The sequence below is a fragment of the Neovison vison genome, chromosome 4 (genome assembly GCF_020171115.1).
Source record: "Neovison vison isolate M4711 chromosome 4, ASM_NN_V1, whole genome shotgun sequence".
In the NCBI taxonomy this organism is placed as follows: domain Eukaryota; kingdom Metazoa; phylum Chordata; class Mammalia; order Carnivora; family Mustelidae; genus Neogale; species Neogale vison.
This window is the reverse complement of record NC_058094.1, coordinates 210,425,980-210,450,368: the sequence shown is the minus strand read 5'-3', so window position 1 is coordinate 210,450,368 and position 24,389 is coordinate 210,425,980. Positions and strand designations below refer to the sequence as shown.

At 37.3% G+C, this 24,389-nt stretch overlaps 1 protein-coding gene across 4 annotated transcripts in view; it reads right to left on the bottom strand.

Annotated features, from left to right (window-relative positions):
* MKLN1 (muskelin 1) overlaps positions 1–24,389 on the bottom strand; it is a 335,662-nt gene that overhangs the window by 8,438 nt on the left and 302,835 nt on the right. For all 4 annotated transcript variants that reach the window (XM_044246581.1, XM_044246580.1, XM_044246579.1 and 1 more), the window contains 4 exons: positions 20,540–20,654; positions 19,119–19,258; positions 12,174–12,276; positions 3,139–3,193 (listed from right to left, as the gene is read on the bottom strand). In XM_044246581.1, coding sequence (XP_044102516.1) covers positions 3,139–3,193; positions 12,174–12,276; positions 19,119–19,258; positions 20,540–20,654 — 413 coding nt within the window. The remainder of the gene's footprint in view (positions 1–3,138; positions 3,194–12,173; positions 12,277–19,118; positions 19,259–20,539; positions 20,655–24,389) is intronic.

The window sequence follows — 24,389 nt, the reverse complement described above, 5'->3', positions numbered from 1 at the left end:
GGAAGTCAGTCATAAAGTTTGGTGGAGGCAAATATTTTTGGAGAATTTAGAAAATGAAATATTTAGTTTATCTGCACATGAAAAATATATACATTTAGGGACACTTGGCTGGCTCGGTCAGTAGAGCATGTGACTCTCAGTCTTGGGGTTGTGAGTTCAAGCCCCACACTGGGTGTAGAGATTACTTAAAAATGAAAGTCTTCAGGGGCACTTGGGTGGCTCAGTCATTAAGCAACTGCCTTCGGCTCAGGTCATGACCCCAGAGTCCTGGGATCGAGCCTCACATTGGGCTCCTTGCCTAGCAGGGAGCCTGCTTCTCCCTCTGCCTGCTTCTCCCGGTGCTCGTGTGCCCTCTCTCTCTGTCTCTCTGTCAAATAAAATCTTGAAAGAAAAAAAAAAAAGATAAAAAAATCTTAAAAAAAAAAGTATACATATATACATGAAATGACCCATTTGGTTTCAGTTTTTATTTTTATTTTTTTTTAATTTATTTGACAGACAGAGATCACAAGTAGGCAGAGAGGCAGGCAGAGAGAGAGGAGAAAGCAGGCTCCCTGCCGAGCAGAGAGCCTGATGTGGGACTCGATCCCAGGACCCTGAGATCATGATCTGAGCTGAAGGCAGAGGCTTAACCCACTGAGCCACCCAGGCGCCCTGGTTTCAGTTTTTATTTTATTTTATTTTTTTTTTTAAAAGATTTATTTTATTTATTTATTTGACAGACAGAGATCAGAAGTTGACGAGAGGCAGGCAGAGAGAGAGGAGGAAGCAGGCTTCCCACAGAGCAGAGAGCCCGATGCGGGGCTTGATCCCAGGACCCTGGGATCATGACCCGAGCTGAAGGCAGCGGCTTAATCCACTGAGCCACCCAGGCGCCCCTGGTTTCAGTTTTTAAAAAAAGATTTATTTTATTTATTTCAGAGAGAGAGCGAGCATGTGTGCATGCACATGCATTAGCGGGGTGTGGGGGAGGAGGGGGAGGGGCAGATGTAGAGGGAGAGAAGCAGATTCCCTGGTGAGTACAGAGTCCCATGTGGGGCTCAAGCTCATGACCTGAGATCATGACCTGAGGCAAAATGAAGAGTTGGACACTTAACTGACTGAGCCACCCAGGCGCCCCAAGGTTACATTTTTAAGGGAGATAATAATAATAGTACTGTGAATGGAATGCTTACTGTTTTATCGTGCTAAGTGTTTTCTGTAATTATTTCATTTAATTCTCTCAACAACTTGAGGTAAGTACTCTTATTATCTCCATCTTATAGATGGAGAAATTAATTATTAGAAAGGTGACTTGCTCAAGTCACTTTTGAAATTAGCAAGCGGCAGAGCTGATACCAGAACATAGATTCTGATTCTTAACTGCTCTTCTACACTCTCATCTCTTAACTATGAAAGATACTGCCTCCCTTCAGACAAGGTAGAAAATAAAACCCTGTAGGAATTTTCTTTTTGTATTTTTTCCTATTGTTTGTATTGTTCTCTGAGGTTTGCTTGGAATCCAAGAAAAACAAACTTTTCCTGATAAAATATATTAGCTGGCAATGAACAGGACAGAGACCAAAGAAAAGAGTTAAGTTAAAGGTAAAATATTTGCTGACACCAGCCTAACATATTTAAATAACTGCCAAGAAATTCTTGTTCTGAAGGCTAAATATAAGTCAGCCAGAGAGATTTCAGTGCTGCCCACCAAAAAAAAAAGGATAATGGCTCTGGGCTTTGATATCTAAACATAACAAGGCACGTGTTTATTCAAACAGAATATCTATGTGCCAGGGACCTAATTCATGTATCACTAAATCTGTTTCAAATGATGAGATTCACATGGGTATGGACTTTCTAAAGTAATACTTACTTATATGTAGGTTCTCCATCATAAGGTTAAGATCTTTATTAGTCTCAAAACATCTTTGTGTATGGAATCGTGGTAAATGATTATCTGAATTTTCAGAGAACCTATGTTTTACAGCAGCCTGCTCAGTCCTGCCCTGTGGAATCCTAAGTATTCTGGAATTAGGATTAAAGTTGCCTAGATCAGTGGAGAAGCCTTAATTACTGGTTATGGAGCAAGCAAGAGCAAAACCCCAAGGAGAATTCCTATTCTTTCCCATCCCACTGAAAAACATCAGAATTATATATGCTATTTTTTTCCTTTGAGGTATGGTTCACCTTTAGGAGACGAAAGGACAATGAAAAAATTAAATCGATATTCCAAAATGTTATTTTATTCCAGAGATAAAGAATAGTATCTATATTACATATACTGGAAAATTTCGATATTACTGCCCACTTCTAAGGCAAACAATAATAGCAGTGGCATCAATGGAATTAATAAGCATTCACTGTGGGACTGTATTTTATGATGACATGGGGAAAGCTGGAAATTCCCATACTTCAAAAGCCTACAATCTTGTTGAAAAAGTAAAGCTATCATAATGACTTATCCTAATGAAAAGATTCTTAAAAATTGACCTGAATAAAGCTCTGGATTGTGGAACTTCTACAGATTCCCCACTTTACTACAGTCTAGCTTACTTTAATAATTCATTAATAGCAAATGAGAGTACTCCTAAATGAAGACTGATGCCCCTATCTGGGGTGTCTAAGAAACACTGGAGTTTCAAGTAGAACATTTATTAAACAATTAAGGTAACAACACTCATAAATTCCCATTTTCAGGAAAGAGATAATGTATTTTCTTAGCTCTCAAAACAGTATTTTCACTGCCTACCCCATCAACAATCTGTTGATCTCATACAATTCCACAAAGGACAAACCGAGAGGAAAAGTCATTCAACCAAGAAGTGTTACCTCATAGTAAGTGTATCAGTAATATACAGCTTATATTCCAAAACAAGGCTATACAAGTTTATTTAATTGGATCATGCTTCTACTGCTTTCCGTTTGCATAATAACCCAGCAATGGTGTAACAGGAACTGCAAACTAACCCATAAACTCGTGACTGATGCGTGGAAAGTAACTTTGTAGCAGGTCATTAGAAAATCTGCTTGCTACCTTGAAACTTGTACCATTTGTTTCGTGAACATCTCACCTGATGTTTCATTTAAAAGCAACTCAAACCCAATTCCCCAAATGCAAGGGCATCTAAACTGGATAAACTATGCTGGAATACTTACCTAGAGCTGTAAAATCTGAACCAGATTTGAACAGAGCTGAAGCTAGGAGCTGAAACTGTGGAAGAAAAATAGAAGCAAATTAGCTGGCTAAGCACATTAGAGAAAAATAACACCATTTACTAGCCACTGTATGTCTCTGCACATGTGCTGCCCCAGTCTATTCACCAGAGTAGCAAGAAGAACACTACATTTAGATTAAAGAATATGCCAATTTTTCTACTGGACTGCTTTCCAAATACTGGACCAAATCTTGGAATTATTTTATTTTTGAAATGTATTAATGTACTGTGAACAAACAACAGATCAATTGAACTTGAGAGTATTTAGAACTATGGTACTTAATTTGGAGAACTATTTATCTTTATCTTGAATGAGGATGCTGCAAAACAGGTAAATTAAAGGAAGAGAGTAGACCAATGAGTAGAATTTCAATGGAATTACTTAGTGCTCTGTAAGACCTAAGTGTTGATACCACTGATTCCTCAAGATGTATTTTATACCTGTGCTTCCAGCCTTTAAAATTTCAGTTTATCAATCACATTAATATTTGTTTTTTTTTTTAATTTAAAGATTTTATTGTTTTATTTGCCAGAGAGAGAGCCCAAGAGGCGGGGGGAGGGGAGGGGCGGGGGGCAGCAGGCAGAGGGAGAAGCAGGCTCTCTGCTGAGCAAGGAGCCTGATGCAGGACCTGATCCCAGGACCCCTGGATCAGGATCTGAGCCAAAGGCAGGCACTTAACCAGTTGAGCCACCCAGGTGCCCCAGGTTAGTACTTGTTAAGCCTTGGTGAATGGTCTTCTGAAGGTCAGAAACTGGACAAATATCCTAAAGGAATTATCTGAGCAAGAGTTAGGGAAAGAGGGAGCCTCAGCAGGGAGCCTGCTTCCCCCTCTCTCTCTGCCTGCCTCTCTGCCTACTTGTGATCTCTCTCTGTCAAATAAATAAAATCTTAAAAAAAAAAAAGTTAGAAAAAGAGGGAACAAAAGAAGAACGTAAAATCCATGGGTTTCTGGTTGTTGTTGTTTTTTAAATATTCTGGGTATTAGTCCTCTGTCATATATAATTACTGCAAGTATTATTTTAGTCTGTGGCTTGTCTATTTTTCAAAGGTCTTTTATGAAATTTTACTTCTGTTGAAATCTGAACTTATCAAGATCTTTTTTTTTTTTTTTTAAAGATTTATTTATTTATTTTAGAGATACTGCATGTGGCAGGGTAGGAGGCAGGAGGAAAGGGGAAGAGAGACAAAGAGAGAGAATCCCAAGCAGGCTCCATGCCCAGTGCAGAGCCCAAACAAGGGATCAATCTCACAACCCCCAGATCAATCACGACGTGAGCTCAAATCAAGAGTAAGACACATCACTGACTTCCGACACAGGCACCGTGTATTTTTTTCTTTTATGGTTACTGCCTTTGTGTCATGTCCAAGAAATCTCTATCCCAAGGTTATACTTCTTGAAGTTTTACTGTTTTAGATTTTATATTTAGGCCATCTTAAATTAGTTTTTGTGTAAAGAGTAAGATATGGGTTGAGATAACAGCACCATTTGTTAAAAAGACTACCAAGTCCCCAATAGACTTGGCATCCTGGCCAAGACAAACAAACAAACAAACTAACTAACAAACCTGACCACATCCATGTGGTTCTACTTCTGAACTCTGTTCTGTTCTACTGATCTGTCTATCCTTAAGCTAGTACCACAATGCCTTGATAATTGTGGCTTATACAGAATTCTGAAATCAAGTAGTATGAAACTTCTAACTTTGTTTTTCTGTTTTCAGGAGTGTTTTGACTAGTCTAGGGCCTCTGCTTTTCTGTATAAATTTTATAATCAGTTTGCCTGTTTTTTTTCAACAACAACAAAGAAATCCAAACTTGCCTTAATATTGATAAGGACTGCATTAAAGTAAAAACCAATCTGGGGGGCGCCTGGGTGGCTCAGTGGGTTAAGCCTCTGCCTTCAGCGTGGGTCATGATCTCAGGGTTCTGGGACTGAGCCCCACATCAGGTTCTCTGCTCAGCAGGAGGCCTGCTTCACCTCCCCTTCTCTGCCTGCCTCTCTGCCTACTTGGGATTTCTGTCAAATAAATAAATAAATAAACTTTTTAAAAGATTATTTATTTATTTATTTGACACAGAGAGCAAGAGATCATACCAAGTAGGCAGAGAGACAGGCAGAGAGAGAGGGGGAAGCAGGCTCCCTGCTGAGCAGAGCGCCTGATATGGGACCCGATCCCAGGACCCTGAGACTACCACCTGAGCCAAAGGCAGAGGCTTAACCCACTGAGCCTCCCAGGTGTCCCAATAAATAAAACCTTAAAAAGAAAAAAAAAAAACAATCTGGGGAGGATGGGCATTTAATAATCCTTAATCTTTCAATCCATAAATGTGATCCCTCTCATTTAGGTCTTCTTTAATTTCTTACACTAGACTTATTACTACATATTTATTCTGGCATTAATTTAAACAGGTTTAAAATTTTCATTTTCAAATTGTTCACTGCTAATATAATTTTTTTTTCTACTGACCTTGTATTCTGTAATCTTGCTTAATTCACTTATCTTAGTATTATTGTTTTGTAGACTGCATGGGGTTTTCCATGGACACAATAATGTGATCTACACACAATTCTCCTTTCTCCTTTCCATTCCATATACTATTTCTTTCTTTTTTTTTTATTGCATTAGCTACAACTTCTAGCACAATGCTGAATAGAGGGTGTCTACTGACACTCTTTGTCATAATCTTTAGGGAAAATGTTTCACAATTAAGTATAGTACTAGTTATGTTTTTCATAGATGCCCTTTATGACATTTAAGAAGTTTCTTTCTAGTTTGCTAAGATTTTTTTTTTTTAATCATAAATGGGTTTTGAATCATGCCAAATGCTTATTCTTCACTTACTGAGATGATCTGTGGTTTTCCTCCTCCATTCTGTCAGGGTGGTAAATGACTGATTTTCAAATGTTAAACCAACCTTATATTCCTAGAATAAACCCTCACTTGGTCATTGTGCATTAACCTTTTTATATATTGCTGAATTCAATTAGCTAAAATTTTATTAAGAATTTTGCATCTTCATTCACAAGAAGTCTATAATCTTCTCTGCTTGTAATGTTTTTGTTGGGTTTTTAATATCAGAGTCAACCTCCTTCATAACAGAATTAAGAAAGTGTTCTATCTTCCTCTGGTTTCTCAGAATCTATGAAGAGTTGCTATTTTTACTTCCTTAAATGTTGACTGAATTTACTGAGAAAGCCATTTAGAACTATAGTTTTCTTTGTGACAAAGATTTTTCTTTTTCTTTTCTTTTTTTTTTTTTAAGATTTTATTTATTTATTTGACAGAGATCACAAGTAGGCAGAGAGGCAGGCAAACAGAGGAAGGGAAGCAGGATCCCCGCTGAGCAGAGAGCCCGATTCGAGGCTCAATTCCAGGATCCTGAGATCATGACCTGAGCTGAAGGCAGAGGCTTTAACCCACTGAGCCACCCAGGCGCCCCGTGAAAAAGTTTTCAATTATAAATTCAATCTATGTCTGTAATTGATATGGAGTTCCTTAAGATTTTCTGATTCTTCCTGTGTCTGTTTTGTTGTGTCTTCTAAGAAATTGGTCCATTTCATCAAGTTGCTGAATTTGTTGACAGCTGTTCATAACAGCTCATTCCCTTTTTATGTATATAGGGTCCCTAATGATGCTGACTATTTTCACTATTTTTTTTCCTTTGTAAGTCTTGCTATTTTATTCACCTTTTCAAAGAACCAACTTCTCACTTTTTAAATGCTTTTCTAATGTTTCCTATTTCACTAATTTCCTATCTTCTACTTATTTGAGGGTTAATTTATTCCTGCTTTCTGACTTTTTTTTTAAAATACTGCGTTTATTTATCTGAAACAGAGATAGAATGAAATAGAGAGTACGAGGTGGGGGGTCAGAGGGAGAAGCAGATGCCCCGCTGAGTGGGGATCCCAGTGTGGGACTTGATCCTAGGACTCCAGGATTATGACCTGAGCTGACTTGAGCAGTTGCTTAACCAATTGGGCCACCCAGATGCCCCTTCTTTTCTGACCTCTAAGGTGAAAGATAAACCTATTGGTTCTACATAAAAAGGATAGGCCAAAAACTATTATTTTAATGATCTTATTAAGCAGAACTGTTATGTACTGGCCTAGGATTTTTTAAAATAAATTAATTCTTTTTAATAAACATATATTTTTTATCCCCAGGGGTACAGGTCTGTGAATTGCCAGGTTTACACACTTCACAGCACTCACCATAGCACATACCCTCTCCATTGTCCATAACCTCACCCCCCCAACCCCCCTCCCCTCAACAACCCTGTTTGTTTTGTGAGATTAAGAGTCACTTATGGTTTGTCTCCCTCCCGATCCCATCTTGTTTCATTTATTCTTCTCCTACCCCCTTAACCCCCCATGTTGCATCTCCACTTCCTCATATCAGGGAGATCATATGATAGTTGTCTTTCTCCGACTGACTTATTTCACTAAGCATGATACTCTCTAGTTCCATCCACATCGTCACAAATGGCAAGATTTCATTTCTTTTGATGGCTGCATAGTATTCCATTGTGTATATATACCACATCTTCTTTATCCATTCATCTGTTGATGGACATCTAGGTTCTTTTCATAGTTTAGCTACTGTAGACATTGCTGCTATAAACATTTGGGTGCATGTGCCCCTTTGGATCACTGTATTTGTATCTTTAGGGTAAATACCCAGTAGTGCAATTGCTGGTTCATAGGGTAGTTCTATTTTCAACATTTTGAGGAACCTCCATGCTGTTTTCCAGAGTGGTTGCACTAGCTTGCATTCCCACCAACAGCGTAGGAGGGTTCCCCTTTCTCTGACAGGCCTAGGATTTTAATAGGTACTAAGTGATATTATACAATCTGAATAAAGTCAGATATGAATAACCAACTATCACCTCAACGTGTAAACTACTGGCTGTTCCAAGGCACCTCAAACTGGAGATAGCCAACATTATACTCCTGATCCCGATCAGGAGCCCTGGGTCTACCCAGAGGCTTCTCTTTTCAGTTGATATTAACTCCATTTACTAATGCTAGTAACTCTGGAGTCCTTTCTTTCAAACCTTACATCTAACTGATCGTAAAATTCCATTGGTTTTACTTTTTTAAGTTTTAATCTAAATTCCAGTAAGTCAACACATGGTATAATATTAGTTCAGATGTACAATATGGTAATTTCACATTCCCATACACCAGTGCTCATCACAAGTGCATTCCTTCATTCCCATCACCTATTTAACCCCTCTTCCCCCACCTCCTGATAACCATCCGTTTGTTCTCTATAGTTAAGTCTGCTGGGGCACCTGCTGGCTCAGTGGGTAGAGTGTGTGACTCTGGAGCTGGGGCTGCAGGTTTGAGACCCACGTTAGGTGTAGAGAATACTTTAAAAATTCTGTTTCTTGGTTTGCCTCTTATTTTCCCCCTTTTTGCTTGTTTGTTTTTTTCTTAAATTCCACACATGAGTGAAAACATATGGTATTTGTCTTTCTCTGACTTATTTCATTTAGCATAATGCTCTCTGGCTCCATCCATACCACAGCAAATGACAAGATTTCATTCTTTTTTAATGGCTAAGTAATATTCAATTGTGTGTGTGTGTGTATGAGTGAACTGATGGCTACGTGGACTATTTCCATAATTTGGCTATTGTAGATAATGCTGCTATAAACATCAAAATACACCTATCCTTTTGAATTAGTGTTTTTGGATTCTTTGGGTAAACATCTAGTAGTGCCATTGCTGGATTGTGTGGTAGTTCTATTTTTAACTTTTTGAAGAACCTCCCTACTGTTTTCTGTAGGGGCTGCACCAGTTTGCATTCCCACTGTTGGTTCCACCTTTAATATATATTGAGAATATGGTCTACTTTGCCTCTATTTCTACTGCTGATACGTTGGTGTGCACTACAATAATCCCTTGCTTCAATTTCTACCATCTCCCTTAGAGGTCTCTCTGTCTCCATTCTTACTCTCCTTTAGTCTGTTCTCAATACAGTCAGAGTGATCTTAGATCTTAGTAATCTTAAGTCAGGTAAGACAGAAAGCAGACCACATCATTCCTCTGCACAATACCCCGCCCTGGCTCCTTATTCATTCAGAGTGAAAACAAAAGTCCTAACACTGACTTATGAAGTCATTCACAATCTGATCTCCCGATCCTTGCTCTTAACTCTCTGACCTCATCTGTGACTACTGCCATCATTCTTACCTCTACTCCAGCTACCGTGGCCTCTCTGCTGTTCTCCTACACAAAGCCAGGATGCTCCCACCCTCAGGTCTTTGTTCTAACCCTCCCTTTGCCAGGAATTATCTTCCCCAAATTATCTGCTTACATCACTTCCTCACACCCTTCAAGTCTCTGCGCACATCTCATTTCTAAATGAACCTACTAAGAGCATCCTATTTAATAATGCAACTCTCTAGTTCTCACCCCTTCTAATTCTGATCTTCCTTTACCCTTTTTATCTCTCTTTAATTTTTCCTTAATACCTATCATTACTAATGTACTTTATAATTTGCTTATTTATTAAGTTTATCATCTCTCACCACTAGTAGTTAAGTACCACCCAGGTAGGTATTTTGCTTGGTTCACCAATATATTTCCTGTGCCTAGAAGAATGCCTGGCATACTGTAGGGACTCAATACACATCTGTTAAATGAATGACACCAGTACTTTGGAAGCTCAGCAGAAATGTAATTAATACAAAATGTGCAATACTGGCTCAAAACTTGTTTTTCTCATTCCTTCTCTATTATAGAATCTTCTCTGAAAGCAGCAGAATTAATTTAGGCAAACTTCTCTCAGGCCTTTTCTAGAAAAAAATATCATTTTCATAAGGTTTATCAGCAGCTCATTGCCAATTTAGAATCCATGTTCTGGAGACTGAAGGAAAGAAAAGAATCATTATTTGGTATAAAGCTGGTAGTCCACCATCATTTTTCCCAATAACAGGCATAATGATGATCGTCATCAGCCTCCCAAAAAAGAGAAAAATCTAAAAACTACTTCTAGTTGCTGATACAATCACTAACATAATAAAAAAATTTGTAAAAACATACAGAGAGAACAAAAACAAGCTTCCGCAGAAAACAACAGTAAGGTCTTTTTTGATAAGTGGAATGATATAAGGAAAGTGAAGCTCTATATGCCTTACTACTGAGAAGTATGCTAAGTATGTATCCTAGAACTGTCAGCAAAGGATTTCTTTTCTCAAAACAAAATCCATTTACACATTTTTAAACAAAATAATACTCTTATGAAGCAGTAATCCTCAATGTCAGGAGTGTTTTCTGTTCCGTAAGAGCAGACAGGAGAATCTGAGGGCAAGGGTATTGTCCTCAGAAAGTCTCTGAAGCAATTCCGACACTGACACACACGCAGAGCACCACTGTAACTAACTTCTGTTAGGGTTAAACAGCTCTTAACAGATAAAGCTTTTAAAAAGCTTTCCACTTTTAAAAACCTAAGTCTGTGGCATACAAAATCACAATTTCAAACTACCAAGGAAAGGAGAAAAGGAGAAACCCGCTACCAAAATTTTAAAAATGGCTCCTTTGAACTTGAGATACCTCCCTATCCTGGTTTTTCCCATTAGCTTAGCTTTAAGAACAAACTGTCTGTTTTCTTTGGCCTACTTGCAGTTCACACAGCTGAATTTATTTACTTTGCAATATTTTGTTTTGGTTTGGTTTTAAAAAATAAGAGAAAAATGAATGTTCCCAGGTGACAGCCATTTTAGATGGACTATGGAGAAAACACAAGGAAATCTATTTATAACTTTCAAATGCATGGTCATTAATAGACTCTTCACAATTATGTTTTAGTTATAAGCCGTAACAGCTGAAACCAAACATATTCTGCTACTTGGGTGAACTCTGATAATTCCCCCATTTCAGATAGTATCATGAATTGACTGAAGACTCAAGGAGAGACAATTAACTGTCCCCCTTCGGGGGTTCTAGAGCATGTTCTGATTCTTCGCCTAGAGAAGGGTTTTAACTAATACTGACAAAGAGTAATCAGACTTATTTTCATAGCAGGCAACTATGAAAGAGAATCTCTTGTTTTGGGGCCAAGGGCATGCAGGCTCTACTGCTTGGAAGTATAATGAACCTGGTACCTGAAAGTGATCTAACATTAAATCTGAAACCCGTGTGTGTCACTGCTGAACAAGAAAAAAGCACTGCTTGATGTTGCTATTGCAAAGCCAAAGCAAAGCAACTGAGAACAGGGAAATAGATGGTATCATCAGCACCAGTTCTGTGAGTGGAAGGTAAAATGGACTGCAGTTCCAGATGTTGCTAAATGAACTATGAACAAGGATGTTTGGCGAAAGTTAAAAGTGACAGAAGGAATCTCAGCGGTGACTAGGAAGACCAGCTGTAAGACTATGAAACACTGCACGTGTGTTCACACACACACTGCAGATAACCAGGTACACCCTAAAACATGACATCTCCTCAAAACCCTTAAAAGTAATGATCTGCTCATTTCTCAAGGTTAGGGACACGCGATAAAAGAAGTCAGTAGACTGTAGCTGAACCATCCTGCTACGACAATCATATAAGATCAAGGTACCAGGGATTCTACTCTCACTAACCTCTCTTCACTTTCTTCTTACACAAGAGGAGAGTTTTCTTTTTTCTCTTACAGGATTTTGAAGTATCAACAGAAAAGTTTATATTGAGCCATTATGTAATCTTTAAGAGAGAGAAGCATGGGACTATGGAAGTAAAAATTTCTATTTCCTTCCCAATACACAAAAGTAATGTCTAAGTTAAAACCTTAAACCTGAGAATCCTTTTCTTAATGGATCAAGGGCTTTAGTAAGCCTACTCAATTTTTATTTCATCTGCTCTGTACTTTAAAAATTATTAGTGTCATATTTTCTTCATCATCCTTTAAACATCTAAGAGAAAAATCAGCAAGTTAGAAAGACTTTTTTTTTTTAAAGGTTCACTTTCTGAAGTTTACCACCTTTACCTCTTTTGTCTCTTCCGGGTCTGAATGATCCACGGTTATATAAAGATCATTTTGTAAATACTTCAAAGCACTAAGGGGATCCATTTGGGCCTTTTCTTCAAACCTAGAAAATGCAAACAAGAATAATAATTGTCTGGAGTTATCGGAAAACACAGAAATGTCATTCAGACCTGGAATGGAATACTCTGTGTCTGAGGAGTCACATGGATATCTAACAAGAGCCCATGTCTGGGACTCCAGAAGGACGAACACTGCCATGGAGACGGTGTAGCTGCGGAGTCCCCGGGGATATACTTGGTAATGCCAGGTGGGCACAGGCAGTCACGGTGCTAGGGACTGGGGAGGAGCACTTCCTACCCTCTTAGAACTACAAAATAAGATTAAATCTACTATGAAACATAGTGAACATGTCAAATATTTTACATAACAAAACTGCAAAACAGCCAAATGTGTTTCATAAAAAACAAGTAGAGCTAAAATAAAAACACCTGGTTTGATCTGTGCAATATACAAGCCACCAGAGGTGCCTAACAGGGTACTCAGAAACGGAAATGAGTATAGTTTCTTTTCCGGAGTATCACTAACAGTGATTGAAAATATATGTACTTTAAAATGATTAAATATTTTTAATAATATTATTTCCTGTCTCAGTCAATAATAACAACTGCAGCAACCACTTATCAAGCATGTCTTGTGGTAGACATTGCACTGAGTATTTTACATATATCACTTCATTCACCCCCCCCCGATGACAGTAAGTTTTATCATCATTTAAAAAAAAAAAAACAACAGATGAGAAACGGAGGCTCAGACAATGAACTTGGCCAAGATAAGAGCTAAAAACTGGCTGTAGTAGAATCAAATGCAGATCCATCTGATTCCAAAGCTGAAAAGGAAACAATGAGTTAGTTCCCTAACAGGAAAAAAGTCTGCTTGAGACTATTTATCTATTTAAATCTTTTGTTATGGCATAATTATATACGGATTTATTTGTAATAAGCTGGTATGCTTTTCAAAATATTGTACAGAGAGACAGAAAAGAGGACATTTAATTTCATTTGGGAAAGGAAAATAATGAACCTTCTTCCACAATGGTGTTCAGGCTGATGGCATCAATAATTTCCTGTCTTTAGAGCTAATCTCAGAGATAGAGTACCTGTATTTTAAGCAGGGCAAAGACTAGCAAAACATTACAGCTCTATTGTATCAAATAGTACCGTGACTGTCCGCTAGTCTTCAAGCCCTCAGATGAGAGAGCTCCTTAGGCAGAGGTCATGTTACTCTACCACCTTGTCCAAAATGGGTTAGACCAGTTTAGGTACCTGAGACAAAAGCAATCCTCTTGACCTTCATCAGCAGTTTATAAAGTAGCCTGGCAGAACTATTCCCAATAGGGATACTCTTCCCAGGGAGCCCTCTCTAAGAAGATACTCTCTTAAGAGAATCTGAATGTGAGATACACAAGGATATAAAAGGCACACAAAACACAGAAGTCAGTAAATAGAAGACATGAGATAGTAGGTAGATTCCTGCTCTTCCTATCCCTCTATTCTTTCCTTTCTTCCTATTTATCTACCTACTCATTTTCAAAGCCATATGTACCTATCTATCTGTCTGTCTGTCCTTGGAAGCTATGAGGTTGAGGGAAAGCAGAATTTGTAGTAATCAGTAGAACAGGAGAAGCGGGTAAAAAGAAGACAGACAGAGGCTCAGTTACAAGGAAAGCTACTACAGTGATTCCTTGCTAGTAGAATTGTTCCAAGACCCTAAACAATTCTTCATTAGGCCTCACTGTTCAAAGGTTGAGGCAATGTCTGGATATTCTCATAACTTTTCTTTTAGTGATATATCCTAAGAATGTCTTTATCCTTTAGTCCCTGAAGTAACTTAACAAACACACCTACCATCCTTTTAAATCCAGTCTAGAGATCCATTTTCCTAGAAGGTTTGTTTTCTCTCTTCTTTTTTTCTAAGCTTTCTTTGGCCTGCAAAAACTCATCACTGTATTTATGTCTGTAGTCTAGAATTCTGTTTAAGCCAACAACTGTGTCCTGTACCTAAAATAACAGGAATTAATCTTAATAAAAAGTTTTTCTTTTGTCCCTTTCTACCCTAAATTGTTGGTAAGTCTATAAATTTGAATGTTATAGGGAAAAATAATAGTGGCACTTTATTTACTGTACTGTGTGGTACCATTAAGAACAAAGACTCATTTCTTGGCATATAGTATATTTCTGTCTCTACAAATTTGTATTTTAACTAAATAGAATATATAACTGTTTTCCATAAGAACAATAATGAAAATAAACAAGTCAGCCCAGCAGCATAGGGTAGGGTCCCACAGAATGAAATACCAGGTATCTAATTTAATGTGAAATTTAAATTAGAAAGGTAATTTTCATGCTCTATTCAACTGATATAAACCAACTTCTATCTATTCTGCCTGCAATGTAGAAATGTCCCTTAAACTCTTGAATTCATATAAAGATTGGTAGGAAAAAGGGTCTGTGTCTTTTCAAATATCTACAGTGGGCCGGGGTACCTGGCTGGCTCAGTCAGTAGAGCATGTGACTCTTTGATCTTGGCGTTTTGAGTTTGAGCCCACACTGAGGGGTAGAGATTACTTAAAAATAAAATCTTCAGGGGCGCCTGGGTGGCTCAGTGGGTTAAAGCCTCTACCTTCAGCTCAGGTCATGATCCCAGGGTCCTGGGATACAGCCCCGCATCGGGTTCTCTGCTCGGCAGGGAGCCTGCTTCCTCCTCTCTCTCTCTCTGCCTGCCTCTCTGTCTATTTGTGATCTCTGTCTGTCAAAAAAATAATAAAATAAAAATCTTTAAAAAAATCTTTAAAAATAAATAAAAATAAAAATATATAAAATAAATAAAATGGGCCTTTTACTATCAGTTCAAATTAGTTGCAGACAGGAGTCTCAAGATGCTCTGACTGCTCTCCTCTCATACCCATATCCATCAAGAAATTCTGTTGGTGCAATCTTCAAAATTTATCCAGAATCTTACTGGGCTTTCTTGATCTCTTTCATGGGAGTATCTCTTCTTCTGCCTTCCCTCAAATGCTGGTGGTCATCAAATAATGCCAACATCTAACTCTTCTCATTCTAACCAAGCTCCTTTTCTTTACTGATCACTCACAAATGTAATAATAACTGGCCCATGCCTTTCCTCCAAATATTAACACGTGGTCTCTAAAACCTGAAGGATAGCAAACTGAGTTCATCCTTCTAACACATGAACCTGTTGTTTCTGAAGAATTTCCCATCTGAGTGAACACAGCCACAACCTCAAATTTACCCAGTTATTTTGGGAAAGCTGACTGTGTTATTCCTCAATGTAAAAATGTAAAATTCCTCAATGTAAAAACTTTCAATGCTCTTCTTTTACTCAGAGTAAAGCCAGAGACCCTTCACCAACTGTCCCCTTCTTAGCTCTCTGACCTCATTTCCTACCACAATTACCTCACTTACTCTGCTTCTACCACACTGTTCTCCTCAATTGACTCCTCAAATAATCTAGGCATAGTTTTAACCTCAGAGCCTTGTCTATTACCTATCTGGAACACTTTTCCTCTCAAATTTCTACATGATTCATTCCCTCATATTCTTTATTTTTTTTTAAAAAAAGATTTATGTATTTATTTCAGAGAGGAAGCGAGAGGGCAAACGTAAGAGGAAGTTGGGGGAAGGGCAGAGGGAGAGGGAGAATCTCAAGCTGACTCTGCACTGAGCACGGAGCCTGATGTGATCTCACGACCTTGATCTCACAACCCTGACATCATGATCTGAGTCCCGAAATCAGGAGTCGGTTACTTAACTGACTGAGCCACCAAGGTAACCCTCCTCCCTTGGGTTCTTTAGGTCACTACTCAGATGTCACCTTTGCAGTGAGGTCTATCCTAATATTCTTGTTTAAAAAACACATACCCAGCTCCCTCACTTGCACAAAAATAGTTCTAAACCTCTTTTAGTTATTTTTCATAGTACTTATTAACATATAAATTCCTTATTATGTTTACTGCTAGTCTTCCTTCAGAAGACAGAAACTCAAGAGACAGGAATTTTTGCTCATTTTCTTCTTTGACATATCCACAGAGCCTAGGATAATTATTTAGTAACTACTTAGTAGGTGCTCAATAAATATTTCTTAAATGAATTAAGTTTCATTGATGTTTATAAAAACCCGCAGACAGTTACTCTGACCATTTTATACATGAGCACAGTGATCTCCAGAAAGATTAAGTTACAAGGCTTGACGATCAATCCAAGGTGCAGGTCTGATACTTCTTCCAATATAAGACATTAGCTCTAAGAACTTAAGTCAAAAAGTAATCACAATTAGAAAAGAAGAATACTGTGTTCCGTATTTTTATTCTGTTACTACTCTAATTGAAAATTCTCTATATAAATGGATAGGGTCTTTAACTATTCTTAAATTCTCCTTTCAAGGCTTTTTTGGTTTCAGTTCTGAGATGAGCTAGCCTATACTTCTTTTCCCATGGTAGGAAATTTCAAAAGCTACTTCTTTGCCCTATCATGCACACTTGTTGCCTCTCAGCTTTGGTCACTGTTTTATGAACCATTCTCACCCCCACAAAATTTGCTAGAATCTTTCATCATATCTTTAAAGATTTAAATGATTTGTTACTGACTACTGTCTTTTATTCTTTATCCACTGACATTCCTTACTTTATGCCTTTTACCAGCACAAGCCACTAACAATGTTTGTATTTAAAACTTAAAACATGCCATAATATATATTTCAGATTCTCACAAACTGTCATTTCACCTGCCCACTGATAAATTTTCAAAAGAGAAAAACTGTCAAAGGTAAAAAAAAAATAATACTTCTCAGAATGGCATGGTTATGAGAAAATGAATAATCCTACTTACTTCTGGAAGGAATGAAAGTCAACTTTCTGTAGGGCAAATGATAATTAACCAATTCTGTCAATATCCTACAGAATTTTGATAGGGGTACATATGGAAGCATATAATAATATCACATTACTATTAATTTATAATAGAAAATACGCTGGAAATAATCTATATATTTTACAAAAGTAAACGGGTTAAGTAAATTACATAAAACAGAACACTATGTAGTCATTAGAATTATAATTTGTATTTGTATTTGTTAACATGGTAATAAGATGTTTGCAATATATCATTCATTGAAAGAAATAAGATTCAAAGCATTATGTTCCCCATTTTTCAGTTAAGCAAAAATATATGTGTGCACATATAAAGGATATATACCAAAACAGGAAGCTGTTATTTCTCAATGACAGGATGATGAATGAGTCAATTATTTTTCAGGCTGAGAGGACTTATTATTATTTTTTTTTATTAACCACCCATTACTTTTTAAAATTAAAAGCCAGAGGAAAGTGTTTATAAGTGAATTCAAATTCTTACATATAGCGCTAAAAAATCTCTAATCTCCAACAGGCCTTTGGTCAGGAAATTTTTCAAAAGAGCTCAATTTAATATCCAACTACCAGCTGCTGTATCTGAAGTAGAAAAAGAATGGTTTAATTTCCCTAAATTTGTTTCATCCTTTGAAAAACTAAATTTAACATTAAGTAAAATACTAAGGAATAAAATATTATTAGTGTAAACCTTAGTTGAAGGTGCCTGAAGCCTAAACCTTATTAATAAAACAGAATTTATCTTTTGTCATCCCGTTAACAAGAGGATTCAGACCCTTTCTCCTGAATACGGAGATAGGAAATACACTAATTAGTCACCGTAATGCCAAAGTAACAGAAATAACTAGCTTCCGTTATTATCTCTCAAGCACAACTTGTGAAAGTGGAGATATGAACAATAAGTAAACGGGGTATGGTAAAGGAAAACAGTTTAATAATTTATACCACACAGAGATTTTTATGTATTTATATTATATATAAAATATAATACATAAATATATACGAGACATATAAACATGTATGTGCAAACACACAGACATCCACAAGCGCATGTGCAGTGGTGATGGCGGTGGTGAAGTGATGAACGCTGGGGTCAAAATACTCAGGACCGTATCCTGGCTGTGTCGCTAATGGCTGAGTGACTCTAGGTGAATTATGTAACCCATTTAAAAATACCTCATTTCTTCTTTTATAAAATAGTGGTAAGAACAGCACTTACTCAATTGCCTTACTGTAGAAATAATATGCAAGATCTAGCACAAAAATTGCAAAATAAATGGTAACTACTATCATCATTAAAGGCTAACCTTCTCCTTTCAAACTATAATTTTTTCTTAATGCCAAACATTACCAATAACTGAAAGGATAGATATGCTTTCTTTCATTTTTTAGTAGCTCATCACCTGCTAGGGCTCAAAAGCAAACATGATCCAGGAAATATATATGAAAATGTTTGATTACATGATTTTGCAACTAAATGGCAAAGGTAATGATATAAAACCAAAATCATATTTGAAGTTGTATTATGAAACACCAGATTAGAAAGATATTTAGTCAACTATATCATCTCATTCACTGTTAAATGAATATGTTAAATGACTAAAGATATTTAGTCAACTATATCATCTCATTCACTGTTAAGAAAGTTAGGCATATGGCAATAATATAGAACTGATATGCTTTGTACTGAGTAGGTCTTGTTACTGGAAGATAGGCTCATCACCTTCATATAAATTTCTTCCATGTAACAGTCACAAAATTTTCTTGTTCTATATCTAGAAAATTTTAGCATCAGTGTGTATCTTCACTTTGTAGCTTCCTTTGAAACAGGAAAGCAAAAATAAGCAAAGTAACAGGGCATTTACAAGAGTCACGATCTTCATAGTATTTATACTGTTGTTTTAGTAAATTTCCAAAGACAAAGCCCCATCTCCGAAGTCGACGTAACACCAACCAACAGCTAATAATGTTAAATAAAAGTTTTCAGTGAAGTATTTTTATACCTGTGTTTTCTTATCAGGTACTTGCAGTGCCTCAGTAAGTAATCTTTTGAAGGCCTACATAACTTCAGTGACCAGAAATCATCTAATCTCATCTTTGGGGAGCAAGATTTTCCTGGATTCCCACCAAATAAATAATGAACCTAAAATAAACAAAACAAGCCACATTTTAAGATGCACACATACTGAGGAAACCGCACAAGTCAAAGTAAAATTTCTTCATTTTGACAGAAATGTGTAACAGTAATAATTAAAACATTATTGCATTTTTACCAAAGGTTTCTTTTGATGTTTCTTCTCACTTCCATTTTACTTTAAAGTACTGTGGCTACTTCCTTAAGCTGCGTTTTAGATTAAAATGAGTTGTATTACCACAATTATACTGACAATGTAAGACATGAAACAAAAGCAATGATAGTAAGAAGCTAATCCACGATACAGAGTTTACTTTAGGGAAACAAACAATGGGGATTATTAAGTAAACCAAGTGTTGGTCATAATAACAAACAAGATCTTTAATAAAACTCTGACACACATGTTGAATCACTTAAGGTCAACAGTAACTAGAAACTTTTTAAATTTTAGCATCTTAATTCTGCCTTAGGCTTACTGCCAAATATTAAGTGGTACATATAATTTGTGGTATAACTTTTAAAATATTACATAATACCCCAAAAAAGAAAAGAAAAAGGAATGCAATAATGATTTAATTGGTTTAATTTTAGTGATATTCTGCACTTAAACTGTTTTTGAAAACATGTATTTTCAAGACCGTTAAACAATGGTGATATTTTTATCCTATAGATCAAAACTCATTTACCATTTAATCTGGGAGACTCTAAGAGAAATGGCTTTTATTCAGTTCTATGGTATTGTTTACCTAAAGGTCTGAAATGATATGGAATTTAAATGATCACCTATTGCCTACACAGAAATACAAGCTTTGTCAGTAAGTTATATAATCTGAGCCCAATCACTAACCTATATGAAAAGTTTAAGGGAGACATGGTTTAAAGAAACCACCTTGAACATTTAGCGACACTAAAACTTGAGAATGCAGGACTGTTTTTGTGAGGCCAATGGAAAAGACACATCAATCATAGATAGGAAAAATAAACATAAAAGACTTCTTACACAATAGGAAAAGCTAAAATCAGAAGTTACATATACTTTTTCCTATCACGAGACAAGGTATCCTAGTGATAAAAACTGTACACTTTTTAGTTGGATACTGATATTATAGAAACAACAGGTCATACTACATAGGGAGAAAGGATATTCAATGTCTGCTACATATTCTATGAGTGTCTGCTATATCATAACTTTTTATTCAAATGTACTTGAAAATATGCAGAAACATGTATTTTGGGATTCTATCAGATTATAGGTCTTGGAAAGTTTACAAATTGATATAGTGATGGTACCTTGTGTAACTCATCATATACAAGCTGATGGGCAAATCTTGGACATGGTTCTTCCTCCTGAAGACTTTTACTTGGATTATCCTTTGCAGCTTGATCATTCTTATAGACGCAAGACCTGCAAGACATGGCTTTTTAAGGCATTCTACCCTAAAAAATTAGCAGCATACATAATGTTAATACAACTTTAGCAAGCCAATTATGTCTATTTCCAACAAAAATTTTACAAATTTGTTCATATCAAATCTGAAAAGTCCTGGTCAAGCTCACACAATAGTATGAATTTGTTAAGAATGAAGGTTTTTTTTGTTTTTTGTTTTAAATACTATTCATTTATTTGACAGACAGAGAGAGTGAACAGAAGCAAGGGAGCAGTAGGCAGAGGGAGGAACAGGCTTTCCACTGAGCAAGGAGCCCAAAATGGCACTTGATCCCAAGACCCTGGGACAATGACCTCAGTGGAAAGCAGACACCCAACCAACGGAGCCACCCAGGTGTCCCTAGAACGAAGTTCTTACATTCTTTTATTTATTTTTTTATTTTAAAAAAGATTTTATTTATTTATTTGACAGAGAGAAATCACAAGTAGATGGAGAGGCAGGCAGACAGAGAGAGGAAGGGAAGCAGGCTCCCTGCTGAGCAGAGAGCCCGATGCGGGACTTGATCCCAGGATCCTGAGATCATGACCTGAGCTGAAGGCAGCGGCCTAACCCACTGAGCCACCCAGGCGCCCCCTTACATTCTTTTAATGTCCATCCCAAACCTCACTTAAGAAGCTATTTTATGTTATGAACCGTAACAGCACATGAGAAAGCTCAAACCAAAGTCTAAAAGACAAGATAATCTCATCTATTTATTCACAATACAAAAACTCACAGATTTCTTTCAGTTTTACTGCTTAAAATAGATGTCCTACTTAGGAAATAATAAATTCCTTAGTTGCTGCATGGAGGAAGTTCTCTCTGAAGCGCCTATTTTGTAAAATATCCACTTATGCAGTAATCACGGAAATGTCAGAGCTGGATTCTCTGGGCCATTGTTCTCCAAAGCAAAATGTGCAGCACTAGTTCTGTGAGATGCTCTGTGACAAAAAGGTCCTGGTTTGAAAACACTAAATAATGCCTGCCACCCTGCTCTACTGAAATCAGTTCATTTATCCCAACTAAGTCCACCTGGAGGGGAAGGGAAGGAAAAACAAAAGATAAAAACAGAGAGGGAAGCAAACCATAAGAGACTCTTAAATATAGAGAACAAACTGAGCCTTACTGGAGGGGAGGTGGGTTGGGGGGGATGAGCTAAATGGGTGATGGGCATTAGGAGGGCACTTGTTAGAATGAGCACTAGGTATTATATGGAAGTGATGAATCACTAAATTCTACTCCTGAAGCCAATACTACTCATATGTTAACTAATTTGAATTTAAATTAAACAAAACAAAATCAAGACCACCTGGGAACATTAAAAAAAACATTGTTCTCAATTTTACACTCTGACTTGGTGGCAAAATCTAGACTATAATACAATTCTCTTGACTTCCAGATCAGGAATCATCCATTAACTGAAGAAATCAGGGGTAAAATCCACTCACAGACATCACTGTATAGATAGGCACCAAAATTGACTTCTTTTCCCAACACAGGCATAACTCTCAGATGTTGTGGGTTCAGTTCCAGACCACCACACTAAAGCAAATACTGTAATTAAGTCAGTCAAAGGAATTCTTTTGTTTCCCAATGCATACAAAAGTTGTGTTTATACAATAGTCTATTAAGTATGCAACAGCATTATGTTAAAAAAAAAACGCATATAGCTTATTTAAAAAATACTTTATTGTTAAAAAATGCTAACCAACCTGATTTTTCAGGAAGTCAGTCTTTTTGGTGGTGGAGGGGTTTACCTCAATGTTGATGGCTATTCACTCATCAGAGTGGTGGTTGCTGAAGGCTGGGGGAGCTGTGGAATTTCTAAAAATAAACAGTTGACCATTGAACAACATGGGTTTGAACTACAGGGATCCACTATAATGCAGATTTTTTTACAGTATGGTGTGGTAAATGTATTTTCTCTTTCCTCATGATTTTCTTCTTTCTTTCTTTCTTTGACAGACAGAGATCACAAGTAGGCAGAGAGAGGCAAGCAGAGAGGAGGAAGCAGGCTTCCCGCAGAGCAGAGAGCCCGATGCGGGGCTCGATCCCAGGACCCTGAGATCATGACCTGAGCTGAAGGCAGCGGCTTAACCCACTGAGCCACCCAGGCGCCCCTCCTCATGATTTTCTTAACATTCTTTCCTCTATCTTACCTTATTGTAAGATTACAGTACATAATACATATAACATACAAAACACGTATTTGTCAACTGTTTATGTTATTCACAAGGCTTCTGATCAACAGTAGGCTGTTAGAAGTTGCATGTGTTTTTTTTTTTAAGATTTTATTTATTTATTTGACAGAGAGAGATCACAAGTAGACGGAGAGGCAGGCAGAGAGAGAGAGAGAGAGAAGTAGGCTCCCTGCTGAGCAGAGAGCCCGATTCGGGACTTGATCCCAGGACCCTGAGATCATGACCTGAGCTGAAGGCAGGTGCTTAACCCACTGAGCCACCCAGGCGCCCCAAGAAGTTGGGTTTTTAGGGAGTCAAATTATGCATGGATTTCCAACTGTATGATAGTTGGCACCCCTGAGTCCTGTGTTGTTCAAAGGTCAAGTGTAATGAAATTGGCTGCATCAACTGACTCCCTTTCATGAACTACTTCTCTCTAGCATAGGATGCTGTTTGACAACATTTTACCCATGAGTAAACTTCTTTCAAAATTGGAGTAAATCCTCTCAAACCCTGCCACTGCTTTATTCATTTTTTTAAAATTTTCTTTTCAGTGTTCCAAAATTCATTGTTTATGCACCACACCCAGTGCTCCATGCAATACATGCCCTCCATAATAACCACCCTCCATAATAACCAGGCTCACCCAACCCCCACCTTCCTCCCCTCTAAAACCCTCAGTTTGTTTCTCAGAGTCCACAGTCTATCATGGTTTGTCTCCCCCTCCGATTTCCCCCAACTCACTTCTCCTCTCCATCTCTCAATATCTTGTTATTCCTTATACTCCACAAGTAAGTGAAACCATATGATAACTGACTCTCTCTGCTGGACTTACTTCACTCGGCATAATCTCTTCCAGTCCTGGCTGCCACTGCTTTATTAACTAAGCTTATGCAATATTCTAAATCCTTTGTTGTCATTTCTACAATCTTCAGTCTCCACCAGGAGTAGGTTCCATCTCAAGAAACCATTTTATCATGAGAGACGGCAGCATTGCAGTCACAACTTTAAGCTCCACTTCTAATTCTGATTCTCTTGCTTTCCATCACATCTGCAGTTACTTCCTCCACTGAAGTCTTGAACCTCTCAAAGTCATTGATGAGTACAGGAATCAGCTTCTTCCAAATTCCTGTTCATGCTGGTATTTTTTACGTCTTCCCACAAATCTGAATGCTCTTCATGGCATCTAGAACGGTGAATCCTTTCCAGAAAATTTTCATTTTTCTTTGCCCAGATCCATCAGAGGAATTCATCATCTATGTTAGTCATAATCTTATGAAATGTATTTCTTAAATAAGAAGACTTCAAAGTTGAAACCACTCATTGATCCATAGGCTACAGAACGAATGCTGTGTTAGCAGGCATGAAAACAACATTAATCCCATTCTACATCTCCATTAGAGCTCTTGAACAACCAGGTGCATCCTCAATGAGCAGTAATACTTTGAAATAAATCTCTTTTTTTGAGCAATGGGTCTCAACAGCGGGCTTAAAATATTCAGTAAACCATACTATAAACAGATGTGCTTTCTT